We start from the raw sequence: 15,263 nt of genomic DNA, 5'->3' as shown, positions 1-15,263 counted from the left end.
GGAAGAAAGGGAGAAACATTGATGTGAGAGAGACATATCGATTGGTTGTCTCCTCCATGAGTCCCAACCAGGGCCAGAGATCAAACCTGCAACCCAGGTACCTTGCCCTTGATTGGGAATCAAACCCAGGACCCTTCCGTCCATGGGCCAGCACTCTCACCACTGAATCACACTTGAAAACCCATTATCAATGGGAAAAGCTAATATAACAAGAACTATAAGAATGTATTAGAAACCTTAAACTCACCTTTTAGGAAAGGATCCATATAAATTGAAATATTGTCGGCATTTGTCACTGGTAATTTAGTATATGTATTGACCTAAGGAGACATTTTCTCCCCAGCAGTCATGCTGATGTGTTTCCTATGCTTTCTGATCAAGGACTTTTTCTTTTCTTGTTGACAGGCTAATGAATCCCTGAGCCGGTTACGCCGCTCTCTCTATTTGCGAACACAAGTAGAGGAACTCAATGAAAAGAACTAATCTTACATTTTTAAATGTCATTGGATTTTTTCATTATGTGTTGATTTTGCAACTTAGAAACTGGAACTTTTTTGAGTTTTGAATTTGACTCTTTCAGTGTCTTAATAAAAGAAAATGCTTGCAAAATACTGGTATTCTTGCGAGTTGTCACTTGAGATTTTTGGATTTTCACTGCTTGTTGAGGTTTAATGCTGGAAGGAGCTTGGGTGCGTCCATCAAAATCGAAGTGGCTGCTGGTCAGTTGGCACTTACGCTGAGAGCCTGTCCTGAGGTCACTGCCTGTGTGGAGGGGAAATAGGCGTGTGTTTGACATTCACTTCCATTCTTAGGCTTTGTGTAGATTCATCATTTATTTATTTTTAAAAAGTTATTTTTATTATAGTTGACATTTAATAAATAATATACTAGTTTCAGGTGCACAAAATAGAGATTCAATATTTATATACTTTATAAAGTGATCACAATAAGTCTAATAACCATCTGTCACTGTACATTCATTTCATTTTAAGTACATAGCTGTTGGAAGTCTTTTATCATCTATACTAATAAAAGGGTAATATGCAAATTGGTCATGATGCCTTTATAGTAACAGCTGACCAGCAGGCTGTGTGGGGCGACCATGCTGGCAGGAAGGGCAGTTAGGGGTGATCAGGCAGGCAGGCAGTCAGCAGTTAGGAGCCAGCGGTCCCTTGGGTTGAGCCGAAACCGGCAGTTGGACATCTCCTGAGGGGTCTCTGATTGGAGACGGTACAGGCTGTGCTGAGGGGACCTGTTATCCAAGATTTCAATGAATTTCATGCACTGAGTCTCTAGTTTTTTTATAAAATGTCATTTAAAATGTTTCATCTTAACTAATATTTATGGAGATAAATATTTTTATATGTTGTCAAATACTGTACTAGGTGCTTTACATATATATTATCTATAATCTTATGAGGTAACTATTTTTTATTCTCACCTGAGGACATGCTTTTATTGAGTTCATTCTTTTGGTTTATTTTGCTTTATTTTATTTTAGAGAGAGAGGAAGGGAGAGACAGAGAGAGAAACATCACTGTGAGACACATCAATGGGTTGCCTCCCACACAGGCCTCAACCATGGTCTGTGCCCTTGACTGGAATCAAACCTGGGATCCTATAATTACAGGCTGATGCTCCATCCACTGAGCCAAACCGACAAGGGCAGTGCTGCTTTTTAACCCCAATTTAATAATAAATTAACTGAAGCTTAGCTTAATTTGCCCAAGTGCACGCATTGCTGGAAGATTTAAGCATCAGATTTAAGTAGGTCATAAATCTTTGTAAATTTACAACTAATGGTATTTAATCTGTTATCCAGGATTTCACTGTTTCAGTGTTTGACAAGGGTAATGATAACAGCCTGATATCATAGATTTGCTTAAAACGACACCCTCAATGTTTTCAGGGTATTCTGTATCTTTCAATCAGATCAGAGTCAGACTTACTGTATCTTAACTATAACACAGTGATCACTTGCTATTTGTATCAATATCTGTGAAAAACGGAGATTCTGAATTAGAAATATATTAGGGTTTTATTATTTACGAATATACACTCATGTTTTTTTTAAAAAAATATATTTTTATTGATTTCAGAGAAGAAGGGAGAGGAAGAGAGAGAAACATCCGTGATGAGAGAATCATTGATCCACTGCCTCCTAGGAACCCCCTCCTATGAACCAACTGGGAATGGAGCCTGAAACGGGGCATGTTCTCTAACTGGAATCACCTAACTGTGACCTCCTGATTCATAGATGGAAGCTCAAACACTGGGCCATGCCAACTGGGCACACTCATGTTTTTTTTAATGAATATCTCCTGGGAACTGAAAAACATTCCCAGATCCCAATTCCTGTGTGTGTGTGTGTGTGTTCCCACATCAAGGATTCTTGGTCGCCTGCAGGGTGTCTTGAGGACTCATCTCAATTCTGACAATCTGCATGGGGATAGAATGTGACTCCAGCTTTAATAAACACTCCCTCAAAGTCACCTGGCCTCGTATTGTGAATTTTTCCTGCACAAAGTCAAGAACCCACACAGTACTGGCTGGGCTGGGGCAGCCTCATACAGGGCCAGGCTCCCTTCCAGTGACAATGGCTCATGTATGCTTTCTGGTTCTCCAACATGGAGGCTCTCCCCAAAGAGGCCAACTGGTTGTCCTCTGGGTTTTTAGATTTTTAAATTGATCTTTAGAGAGAGAAAGGGAGAGGAAGAGAGAAACATTGATGTGAGATCAAAACATTGATTGGCTGCCTCCCATACATCATTGGGAATCAAACCAGCAACCTCTTGATGCACAAGACCATGTCAACCAACTGAGCCACACCAGCCAGGGTGGGCCTCGTCTTTTGGGTGGAATTTGGGGAGGTGGGCTTCTCAGTCAGGAAAAATATAACAAGTGGTGGGAGGAGTCCACAAACTGGTCTTAGCTGTGTTTTGGTGGGATGCCTCTCTAACCAGAACTGAGCACATACAATGAAAACAAGTTGGTTGGGAGGGTGGGATCAGGAAATGGAGGTGGGATTCCAGATTTAACAGAAAACAGAGTAAATCCAGTGTAGGAGAGAAAGAGTGTGGGGTCAGGCAGGCTCTGCCACTTATTAGCTAGAGATTCTAGGCAATTAAGCTGACCTCTCATCAAAATAATTATATCACTAGAGGCCTGGTGCATGAAATTCATGCACGGTGTGTGTGTGTGTGTGTGAGTCCCTCAGCCTAGCCTGCACCCTCTCCAATCTGGGACCCCTCGAGGGATGTCTGGGATTGGGCCTAAATGGGGAGTTGGACATCCTTCTTACAATCCAGGATTGCTGGCTCCCAACTGCTCACCTGCCTGATTGTCCTCAATCACTTCTGCCTGCCAGCCTGATCACCCTCTAACCACTCCCCTGCCGGCCAGGTCTCACCCCCAACTGCCCTCCACTGACAGCCTGGTCACTCCCAACTGCCCTCTCCTACAGACCTGGTTCTCCCCCCCCCCCCCACCCACTGTCCTCCCTTGCAGGCCTTGTCCCCCCACAACTGCCCTCCTCTGCTGGCCATCTTGTGTCCACATGGGGGTGGCCATCTTGTGTTGGAGTGACGGTCAATTTGCATATTTAACCCCTTTTCTTATATAGGATTGATACACATGAGAATAAAGTGAGATAAAGTACTTTGAACATGCAAACCCAAGATAGATATTTTACAAATGTCTCACCTGAACGTTAAGTTCCAGGAGAACACAGATATGTGCTTTGTTTGCTGATGCACCACTCCAGTGCCAATAATATCTGGTCCATATTAGGTACCCAAAAAAGAGGGAAAAGGCCTATGGCATTTTCAGGTGTAGCGCTGGGGAGAGTCTAGAACATGGGAAGGATGCTTCTGAATTCTGGCACACAGGCAAAAGGAAAATATGGGAAGATGGGGTGAATTAGAGTAGGAGCTGGCAAGCTATTACCTATTCCTGTTTTTATAAAGTTTTATGGACACACAACTATTCTCATTTATTGACCATGGCTGTTTTTGCACTATAGTAGCAGTTGACTAGTTGCAATAGAGACAGTGTACCTGCCAATATAAATGAATAAAAATATGAATTAGAAAGACTTGATAAAAACATGAATTATTCTTGGGTTTCAAAAACCTTTGAAAACATTATAAAATTTTATTTAAAAAATTCACAAAATACAAGCTAAATCAGCCTGATATTTTGAGTAACCTTGCAACTTAAAAAATAAAAATGAAGTATTACAAATGTTTGTTGATTTTTATTTATAGTAATTCCCTGAAGATTTACTTTATCTACCCAACCCTTTCACCATGTGCAATATGTACTATTTAAAAAAAAAAAAAAAAAGTTCTCTCATTAAACTTAAAGCGTTTTAAATTGCTGTACCATAGCCTTCAATCTAGTGACATTTATATAAAAAGAGAAATCTATTTAGACTACAAATACATAAAACAGCCTTATTTAGGTTTTGGGGAAGAAATGCAGCTTTTTAGTTAGCATGGAGGCAAAGCAGGGGACCTGCTTCTTTCCAATTGCAGTTTTGTCTACGCAGAAGTCCACTCGGCGCTGAGAAACTTTCCTGTTCACCAGTGTGAGGAGTTCTGTGAATTCTAAGGAGGAGCCGAATCTTTTCAGCATCTCACACAAATCTTGAATGTACCAGGAGCCATTCACAGTTTCCCGATGAGAATAATAACCTAAGAAAGAGGAGGAAAAGGGACACTGAAGTTGTCTGGCATTCAGTTACTGTGACTTAATCACAGAGGTATAAAGTCTCAAAAAACCTTGGAAAAGACAAAGATGTGTCCATGATTCAGTTTTGTACATTTTTCCTGTTGACTATTCTCATGTGGGAAAGGGATCAGTTCTATACAGTTCTATCTAAATGGGGTTAACTCTACTTAATTACCTAAACATTTCCAAGATAGTAGTAGCCTGGCGATGATTTTGAGAGACAAGAGATTAGAAAGAAGAATATCATAAAAATTACTGCAAACCAACAATCATCACCAAATAGTTTTCAACAAAACTTCCCATGCGTATGGACCAAATGACACTATCGCCAGCAGTAATTCCTAGCCGGCTGCTAATATTCAATACAACTAGACCCTGGTAGCTTTAGACCTGGGAGTTCTCAGGGATGACTGTTCTGTAAGGCATTCTTACATTTTCACCTCTCACTCTGAGCCACTTGGCCAAAGAAAGCCACTCTACGCCTGTGAGCTTCAGGGCCAAACGTCCTCGTCCCAACAGAAAACTGTGATCCAAGCCAAGCCAAGACGAAGCTCACAGGAACTGAGCCCGGAGAGCCAATCCTAGGTGTGTATTAAACACCCACACACCTTCTGCGACAGAGTAGCACATGAGGAAGTCCGCGCCAGCAGGCAGGGTGTACACGGAGGCCGCGTCCACCTCGGTGACATCGCCATCGGGCCAGTCCGGATGGTCCACCTCATCCAAAGGCATGACTGGCACATCGTGCTTGTCTCCCCGACATGCCTGCAAGACACGGAGGACAACCACCTCACTCACTGACCTCCCCCTTCTTCCCAATGCTTACTGTTTACAGCGGATATATATATATAATTCAGTACACCTTCATGTGGACGCCAACAGAAGCCACTTTATAGGCATTTTATTTTTAATTAAAAAAAAAATTTTAAAGAGTTTTTTTTTTTTAATATTTTATTGAGATTTTACAGAGAGGAAGAGAGAGGGATAGAGAGAAACATCAATAAGAAACATTGATCAGCTGCCTCCTGCACACCCCCTACTGGGGATGTGCCTGCAACCAAGGTACATGCCCTTGATGGGAATCGAATCTGGGACCTTTCAGTCTGCAGACCGAGGCTATATCCATTGAGCCAAACCGGTTTCGGCTAGGCCAGTTTGATTTAATCTCACAACCACCCAATGAGGAGGTGCGATTTTATCTCCTTCTTATAGATGAATTGGAGGCAGTCAAGTGTTTTCCTCCTTTTTGGCTATCCTCCCATAGGACAGCTCATTAGTCATTTCCGGTCCTCTGCTCTTGGACAGTGTTGGTTCCCCTTTTGCATGAAGCAACAGCTGTCATTTCAATACCTCGCGGTGCCACTCTCCTCAGCATCTCTCCTCTGTTCATTTTTCAGGCTATCCTCGCCTGGGTTAACTCATTTGCTTACCTTATCATCCATCTCATCATTACTCCAAAATTTATTTCTACAACCCCGGGTGCCTCTTAGGTTCTACACCTGTCCTTCCAACTGCATGTCCCACAGACACCTCCACACAGTTGTCCACACAAGAAACCAAGGAATGATCTGTAACGTCTTTCCTATAGACCCCACTCCCTCCCCTCGATGTTCTATGGCAAGATGTAGAATGTGGCCATGGTGCCCCCTGCCATTCAGAAATACAGAACTGCAGCCGAGACCGGTTTGGCTCAGTGGATAGAGCATCAGCCTGCTAACTGAAAAGTCCCAGGTTCGATTCCGGTCAAGGGCATGTGCCTTGGTTGCGGGCACATCCCTGGTGGGGGGTGTGGATGAGGCAGCTGATCGATGATTCTCATTGATGTTTCTAACTTTCTATCCCTCTCTCTTCCTCTCTGTGAAAATCAATAAAATATATTTTTTTAAAAAGAAAAAAAAAAAGGAAAAAAGAAATACAGAACTGCAGCACTGGGACATCAGGAATTCAATTTTTTTGTTCAAAATTCTTATTGATGTACCAGATGATGTTATTCAGGCCTTGAAATAGTTTTATCCGAATATCAACTTTTTATCCTAATACCAATCCAGGGGGACACACAGCATCTCGGTGGAAGGGAGAGTGTGAAAGGATGAAGCAAGCTAGGACTCGAACGCTTCATGCCTGCACCCCTCCCACCGGCTCACATGCTCTCCAGCTCCCGGAGGACCAGCCTGACTGAGCAGGCACCTTGCTCCACACCCACCCAGCAGCAGGCACTTTCTCTGTGGCTCCACCTGGGTCCCAGGCTGGCCACGAAGGAGCACATCAGTTATTGTGAGTCATTTCAGATGCCATCCAAGCAATAAAGACACTGAGCGTCTTTATTTGTTTTTTATGTTAAGAAAGAATTACTACCAATAATTGAAATTGCAGCTCTGGCTAGAATTCATAAAGGGCCTTTCCAGCACTGGGGAAAGCTGCTTTAGATCTTAATAATCACACGGACAGGCCCTGGGCTTTATACTTAAGATGTTAACATCACCAGTCTTACCTGAATGATAAATATCTTGGGTTTTCCAACCAGGCCCTTACACTTGTCTCCTTTGAACAAGCCAGTCAGTGTCTGAATTTCAATTTTGGCATCATATGCGTAGATGTGGTTGCCTTCGCCATGACTCAGGAAAACGCATACAAAGCAATCGGCATCTACATGGCAAGAGGTTGATGCTAGAAAAACAAAAAAACAAAATTCAGACAGAAATGAAGATCAGATGCTTATTATCTAAGTATTAAATTCAATTTACTAAAACTAGCATAAGTTACATACTTATGATTGCAGGAGGGTGGGAACTTGTTATTCTTAGAATAAATGAAACACAACTTAAAAAATTTTTTTTAATCTTCACTTGAGGATAATTTTTCCATTGCTTTTTAGAGAAAGTGGAAAGGATAGAGAAAGAAAGAGAGAAACACCGATGTGAGAGAGACACATCGATTGGTTGCTTCTGGCATGCCCCGACCAGGGCCAGGAGCCTGCAACCGAGGCATGTGCCCTTGACTGGAATTGCACCCCGGACCCTTCAGTCCACAGGCCAATGCTCTATCCACTAAGCCAAAGTGGCTAGAGCCACAAATTATTTTAAAAATCAAAATTATTCAAGTTCAAAATAATAGTTTGAACAGATTTCATTAGTTTTTCTAAAACACAGAACAATGACACAAAACAAAAGAGATATCATGGGGAACTCCCTTTAAGATCCAAGCCCTTTTGGCAATGAAAGTTACATGAGTCAGCAGAGTGCCGCTTAGAGTGGACTGGAAAGACCCAGAAACTACGTAATTCTCTTTGAGTTGCCGTACCTCCAATAAATACAGAACCTTCAATGTATGTCTACAGCACTTAGAGCTTCCAAAAGAGTATTAAGACACAATGTCCTCCAAAGCTTATGAGCAAGCAAAGTAGAAAATCTGGTAAGCAACATATCATCTAAAATGATATACAAAAATCGTATTTAATAAAAGAGTTATATGCAGATTGACCATCATTCCAACACATAAGAGAGCAGCCCCCATGTGGTCAAAGATCCTGCCCCCATGTGGACACAAGATGGCCACCACAAGATGGCCACCAGGGAGGGCAGTTGAAAGGGACCAGTTCTGCAAGGGAGGAGAGTTGGGGGCGATCAACCTTGTAAGGGAGGGCAGTTAGGGATGACCAGGCCGGAAGAGGGAAGTTGGGGGCAAACAGGTTAGCAGGGGAGCAGTTAGACCTCAATCAGACTGGCATGGGAGTGGTTAGGGAGTGATCCCACTGGCAGGCAGAAGTGGTTAAGGGCAATCAGGAAGGCAGGCAGGCGAGCAGTTGGAAGCCAGCAGTCCTGGATTGAGAGAGGGATGTCTGACTGCACATTTAGACCCGGTGAGTCTAAATGGACAATTGAACATCCCTCAAGGGGTCTCAGATTGGAGAGGGTGCAGGCTGGGCTGAGGGACACCCCTCCACCCTGTGCAACGAATTTCATGCGCCAGGCCTCTAGTAAAGTAATAAAACAATATGCAGGTTAAAGGTTAGTCCTGGTATGGAGATTAAAAAATAAAAAATGGAACTATCATGTGATCCAGCGATACATCTGGGTATTTAAAGAAAATGAAAACGGAAACTTGAAAAAATATATGCATCTCCATGTTCATGCAGCATTACTTACAACTCAGATACGTAAATAACCTGTGTTCATTGATGGATGAATGGATAAAGAAACTGTGGTGTATGTATGTATATATATATATATATATATATATATATATATATATATATACACATATATAGACATACACACACATTTAATACAAATATATAAAGTAGATTATTATTCAGTCATTAAAAAAGAATGAAATCTTACCATGCAGCAACATGGATGGACATAGTATGCTAAGTGAAATAAGTCAGAGAGAGACAAATACCATATGATCTCATTTATATTTGCAATATAAAAGATGGTAACTAGACATTTTGAAATGTACACATATATCGAATCATTCTGTTGTACACCAGAAACTAACATAACGCTATACATCGATTATACCTAAAGAAAGAGCTCTGCGGAAAGTTTAAATTATATAAATATTATAATATTCCACTGGCCAATGACTTGAAAATCCATGGCATGCAGTGATTATTATGATAAAGATAAATTGTTAAAATACCTATTACACACTGGTATAGAATCAAGAAGTAAAGTATTTAAATCACCAGTATTTTGAAGCCAGTAGAAACTTAGAGTATGACCTTCAGGAGACAAGTAGGAAAAATCAGTGATGGGATGTAAATAAAAAATACTACATATATTCATATGAATTTAAGGAAAAAAAAAACACACAGTGGTAACAATGTGAAAAATTAGTACTCTCTTGAATTTGGCAGTTAGTATAATTAAATATGTTACTGTTTATAGTATTGAGCAAGTTTCTATAAATCTGATTCTTACTTTTAATTAGGTTGGCAAATAAGACATTTTCTTTTATATAAAAAATGCTTTTATCTTGAGGGACGGTTTTGACAAATCTATAGGCAGCAATTATATTTTCGGTCCTGGAAAACAGGAGGAGCTCAGCAAATATTAGTGGGCTGCCCGGTAAATAGAATACCAACCGTTCTCTAAATGCATGGTGCTTATTTTTAGCTATTGCCTAATTTTTTCAGGCTAATGTAAGCGGTTATGTGAATATGTCAGCTAGTTGTAAAAAGTTGATTAGAAGTGTCCTTATTGGGTGACCATGGGGAGGAAAACTTAACATTTTACATAAATTAAGAGATTTGGTAGATTTAATATGTTATTTTTAAGTATTCACATGTTGCAGTTTGCTAAAACTTCTTTAAAATTAATATAAATGAAAATGGCGTTTGTAAGTCATCTAAAAATGTTACAACTCAGTTTATCACGTGATAGCATGCAACTTCTATATATTTAAAGTTATTTAGCTTTATTTCTTTAAACTTAATAAATCATAAATATATATATATATATATTTAATATATTCTATTGATTTTTTACAGAGACGAAGGGAGAGATATAGAGATCTAGAAACGTCGATGAGAGAGAAACATCGACCAGCTGCCTCTTGCACACCCCCTACTGGGGATGTGCCCGCAACCCAGGTACAAGCCCTTGACTGGAATCGAACCTGGGACCTTTCAGTCCGCAGACCGAAGCTCTACCACTGAGCCAAACTGGTTTCGGCAATCATAAATATTAAAAAAAACCAAAAAAACAAAAAATACTTAAGAGTATGGAAGGAGTCAATTGAAAAATCACTAGTGTTTGCGTTTTAAACTTTTAAGTGCCAAATGAAAAGGCCATTTTATTCATTTTTAGAGGAACAGACTATAACTAATGGCATCCTGAAGATAAGCGTTGGAGGAATAATACTTTGCAAGGGTCTCTAAATCTGGTGGGTAACATCTACGCAGAGATGCAAAACCAAAAACCTATAACCCATGCCAAATTAATTTGTGACACTTTTACTACACGGTTAATTATTCGGATCTGTCTTTACAAATAGGGTTATAAAGTACTCAGTGCCACCAGGGGAAGACGAATAGGAAAACTACTTACCCTCATGGATTTCGAGCAGTAGGTCTCCTGCTTTAAGATTGTTAAAGCATTTCACTTCAAATCCTAGTTCTGAAAGCCTGGTGATAGAATCAACTGAATATTAACTATGAGCTATGCAAAGTTGTCACATACCCTACTTATTTGAGGAAATTTATATAGTTTTGATGACACAAACATTGTCTTTTCTTTCAGGGAAAAGAAAAATCAAATATGACAGTGACAGTTTTCCTGGGTCATGCTCAGCAGGAAAGGATTTACTAGTAATGATAACAAAGTTAGAATATTGTGTCTACTCTGCAAATACAGGTCACCCTTGGACAACAAGGGTTTGAACTACAAGTGTCCACTTTCACAGATTTTTTTTTTCTTCAATGAACACCTGTACTGTTTCGATCCTCCGGTTGGAAGTTCGTGGATGCAGAGGGCCAACTGCAGGCATTGTCTATGCCGTCCACAGAAGGGACTGGAGCATCTGTTCACTGTGGTACTCACAGGGGTCCAGATCCACTCCCAGTGGATACTGAGGACAACTTAGTTTTGGAGGAGTCAGAAGTTAGATGTGGATTTTTGGCTGTGCGGGGGCTCAGCACTCCTCACCCTGAGTTTTAGGGCCAACTGTGTATCTGTAACAATGCAGAGCCTGCTCACCGGGAACAGAACAGGGTCAGGAAGGAAACCCAGGCAGGTCCTTAGAGGGGCTGTGCCCTGCTGAGGCTCAGCCTCAAAACTCTTGCTCTGTTATTTCTTCAGTGCGGACGAGTTTCCATCAGCAGTTATCACTTAAGTCAGTGGTTCCCAACCTTTCTAATGCCGCGACCCTTTTTTTATATATAAAATATATTTTATTGATTTCTTACAGAGAGGAAGGGAGAGGGATAGAGAGCTAGAAACATCAATGAGAGAGAAACATCAACCAGCCGCCTCCTGCACACCCCCCACCAGGGATGTGCCCGCAACCAATGCACATGCTTCTGACCGGAATCGAACCTGGGACCCTTGAGTCCGCAGGCCAACGCTCTATCCACTGAGCCAAACCGGTTTCGGCCCGCGACCCTTTAATGAATCGTAATGATGGTCTTAGGCGACCCAGCTAGCGGTTCTCAACCTGTCCCCTAAGACTATCGGAAAACACAGATATTTACATTACGAATCATTAACAGTAGCAAAATTACAGTTGTGAAGCAGCAACGAAAATAATTTTGTGGTTGGGGGTCACCACAGCATGAGGAACTGTCTGTATTAAAGGGCCTCGGCATCAGAAAGGTTGGGAACCACTGACTTAAATAACCTCACCACCCTGACGTGTAGGTAAAACTGCTACCTGCGCGTGAGATTGTCTCTGTCTGCGTTGGTGCCTCGCCTGTCCGCCATCCCTAGCTGCCAGAGGAATCTCTCGTGGTTGAAGATTAAAGCAAGTCCTCGCCTCTTGTGGTTCATTTTGTACATTACTCCCGGATCAAACATTTCACTGTTAATGAGAAATGTAAAAAACAATCACTTTAGGTTTTTTTTGTTTGTTTTGTTTTTAATATTTTATTGATTTTTCACAGAGAGGAAGAGAGAGCTAGAAACATCGATGAGAGAGAATCCTCACCCAGCTGCCTCCTGCACACCTCCCACTGGGGATGTGCCCGCAACCAAGGCACATGCCCTTGACCGGAATCGAACCTGGGACTTTTCAGTCCGCAGACCGACGCTCTATTCCCTGAACCAAACCGGTTTCAGCAATCACTTCAGGTTTTATTAAATAGTGAGCTCCTTAGAGCCCAAGGGCCACGTGGCGTGTGGACAGAGGTCTGCCGTTTGCTCCTCCGCAGGCTGACCCGCCCCTGGAGCGCACTGAAGCCCTCATGGCCACGCTAGCAAGGACAGCCCTGAAATATTTCTGTACCAACAGGTAAACAGCGGCCACTGTGACACCCACCCACCATCCATCTACATGGGTGTGTCTCCCTCCGGGGTCTCCAGGATCCAGCAACCAAGGACAGTGGCCTGGCCGAGGCCACACCAACTCTAATATTCCAAACATCACGCTAAGTCCTTTCACAACCAGGTGCAGGCACTAGCCTGCATATTACCTACAAATGAACTCTTCCAATGTGAAACCTGCCCTACTCAGCTCTCCCTTCCATTTCCCAGCCCCTTTCTGTTTTGATTGTTCAATCTGACCATGACCACCACAGGAAGAGACCCTTATTAGAAAAGACAATATTTTTTTACCTCGTGCAGAAGGCATCTGTTTCTGTCATGTTTTGCGTCTCGCCTATTAAAACAAAAGTTGATTTTTGTGAATTTACTTTCTGACTTTTGGCAGCGAAGCAGCAGGAAATCCCATCTGGATGCTCTTGATCCCCACACACTAAGGGTATATGAAAAGAAGGAAAACTGGTGCATAATAAGCAAATGAACTATACAGGGATAGCTTAATTCTTCCTCACACCCAACTCTTAGCTGCAAAGTTGCAAAGAATGTATCATGCAGGGAAGTGGAGAAAATATGCAAATTAATTCATTGTAAAATACGCCTAGAATTGACAGTCCTTTGATTATGGGACTCAATAGAAATAGGAAATTGCTTTGTCTATGTCTTTTGTTGTTAATTCTCACTGGAGGAGTAGGAAAGAGAGGGAAAGACAGAGAGAAACATCGATGTTCGATTGGTTGCCCTGGCCTGTGACCAAGGTAGGTGCCCTTGACCGGAATCGAACTGGGGCCAAAGTTCTATCCACTGAGCCAAACTGGCTAGTGTCCCTGACTATATCTTTTTTTATTGATTGATTTTAGAGAGAGAAGGGAGGGAGTGGGGGGGAGAGGGAAGGAGAGGAGAGGGAGAGCGGGAGAAAGGGAAGAAGGGAGAGGGGAGCAGAAGGGAGTGGGGAGAGAGGGGAACGGTTTGTTGTCCCACTTGTGCATGCATTCATTGGCTGATTCTTGCCTGTGCCCCGCCTGGGATCAAACCCTCAGCCTGAGCGGATTGGGACTGCGCTCTGACCGCCTGAGCGCCGGGCCAGGGCCTGAAGTTGCTGAATTTTACAGAACAAGTTTCTGTAAACGTCCTTCCACTCTCACTGATGCGAGAACTTCTTGAATTTTTCTTTGTGAGGAAACAACACCCGACCCAACCTCCAAAGCCAACTTCCCGTGCCCAGGCGCCGGGGACGCCCGGACCCCGCTGACCCGCAAGTGCCCCTGCGCCCCCGGCGCCCCGAGAGCCCGCCCTGCGCCCAGGAGCCCCCCCAGCACCCGCGCTGCGCTGCTGCCCCGGAGCCCGGCGCTCCCCTCCAGGACCCGCACCTCCTCCCGCCCGGCCACGCCGGGGAGCCCGCGCCCCGGGCACCCCACCTGCAGGCCCGGCCTCCCGGGGCCCGGGCGCCGAGCTCGTCGCCACCGTAGCGTCCACCTCCAGCGCAGCGGCCATGGCCCTGGCCCGCGGTCTCTGCTCCCCAGAGCGGGTCCCGCTTCCTATAGCCGCTCCGCAGCGCCGCCCCTTCCCCGTCCCCGCCCCGGCCCGGAGCCCGGGGCTGAAGGTTCTTCCTTCCAGCGGGGCTGGGGGTGGGGAGGGGTTAGGCGGGTTCGCGGCGCCTCGGGCCGGGGCGGACGTGCAGGCTGAGCCGCCGGCGCCTGGGGGGACGGACCGGCCACTGGGACGTGTCAACAGGGAGCGTCAGGTCTCCTGCGGGCCACCCTTCCCCGAAGGCTCGCTCTCCCTGACTCGGTTAAGGTTAAATGTTGTCTTCGCTTTTCAGGTTGTGAGCCCTGAGGACTAATAAGGGCTCCTGGCGGCTAACTTGGGGGTGGGGGTGGTTATGGGGGAGCAGAGCCTAGCAGCCATTTCTGCAGAGCGGCCCCTCCTGCCATCTGCACTTCGTGAGGAGCAGCTGAGCCCCTGCACCGAGCTGCCCGCCTGCAGCGTCTCTGCCGCTTAGAGGAGACCGGGGAACCCCCACCTTTAACTCAGCAGCTTCCCCGTCCAATCAGAGCTGCGCGCAGCCCCGGCCAATCAGGGGCCCGGGTGGGGAAGGCTGGCCAATCAGGGGCCCGGGTGGGGAAGGCTGGCCAATCAGGGGCCCTGGTGGGGAAGGCTGTACACGTAACTGGTGCCCTCGGGGAGCGCCCTTCCCATTGGATACTGAAGACTGTTGCCCCTGGAGGCCCTGCTACCATCTCCCAGCTTTCTTCACAGCCATTGTAACGGTTTAGTGTTTGCATGAGTTTCCTCCTTTACCGCACCCCAAATTGGGGATTGAATTGGTGTTGACCACGGGATGACAACTTGGAGTTCTTTTACCAGGGAGTGAGTTACAGGATTTCTAAGCTTGGCTTTCTTGTGTAGAGCTTGTGAAAAGTTGACCTAAGTGGAGTCATTTTAAAACAGAGCCAGAGCAGCCATTCCAGATGAGCTGCTTGTGTGTCTTGCTCCTACAACCTTTGCAGTGTTTGAACGGGGCAAAATAACATTTGGAGTAGGCCAAGCAACACT

General features: G+C 44.1%; 2 protein-coding genes across 3 annotated transcripts in view; one reads left to right on the top strand and one right to left on the bottom strand.

The window, feature by feature from the left end:
• MCUB (mitochondrial calcium uniporter dominant negative subunit beta) overlaps positions 1 to 611 on the top strand; it is an 85,674-nt gene extending 85,063 nt beyond the window's left edge. For both annotated transcript variants that reach the window (XM_084872800.1, XM_084872799.1), the window contains exon 8: positions 406 to 611. In XM_084872800.1, coding sequence (XP_084728926.1) covers positions 406 to 483 — 78 coding nt within the window. In that variant the 3' untranslated portion in view covers positions 484 to 611. The remainder of the gene's footprint in view (positions 1 to 405) is intronic.
• A 3,725-nt stretch (positions 612 to 4,336) lies between these two features.
• CASP6 (caspase 6) lies at positions 4,337 to 14,712 on the bottom strand. Its single transcript, XM_084872906.1, has 7 exons — positions 14,126 to 14,712; positions 13,005 to 13,047; positions 12,106 to 12,252; positions 10,785 to 10,861; positions 7,223 to 7,398; positions 5,340 to 5,496; positions 4,337 to 4,694 (listed from the first exon to the last, which is right to left on the bottom strand). The coding sequence occupies exons 1-7, from the start codon at positions 14,199 to 14,201 to the stop codon at positions 4,459 to 4,461; spliced, it is 912 nt and encodes a 303-aa protein (XP_084729032.1). The 5' UTR covers positions 14,202 to 14,712; the 3' UTR covers positions 4,337 to 4,458.
• Positions 14,713 to 15,263: the final 551 nt, after the last annotated feature.

This window comes from Pipistrellus hanaki, assembly GCF_964339955.1.
Source record: "Pipistrellus hanaki genome assembly, chromosome: 1".
NCBI classification, from domain to species: domain Eukaryota; kingdom Metazoa; phylum Chordata; class Mammalia; order Chiroptera; family Vespertilionidae; genus Pipistrellus; species Pipistrellus hanaki.
This window is presented reverse-complemented; position numbering and strand designations above follow the sequence as displayed.

Excerpts from the sequence above, each read along its gene's own strand:
- CASP6 (XM_084872906.1), bottom strand. The coding sequence starts at position 14,201 with ATGGCCGCTGCGCTGGAGGTGGACGCTACGGTGGCGACGAGCTCGGCG. Across the intron at positions 10,862-12,105 it reads AGAGACAATCTCACGCGCAG|GCTTTCAGAACTAGGATTTG; the intron begins GTAGCAGTTTTA and ends TTCTATCACCAG. Across the intron at positions 5,497-7,222 it reads CCAAGATATTTATCATTCAG|GCATGTCGGGGAGACAAGCA; the intron begins GTAAGACTGGTG and ends CGTGTCTTGCAG.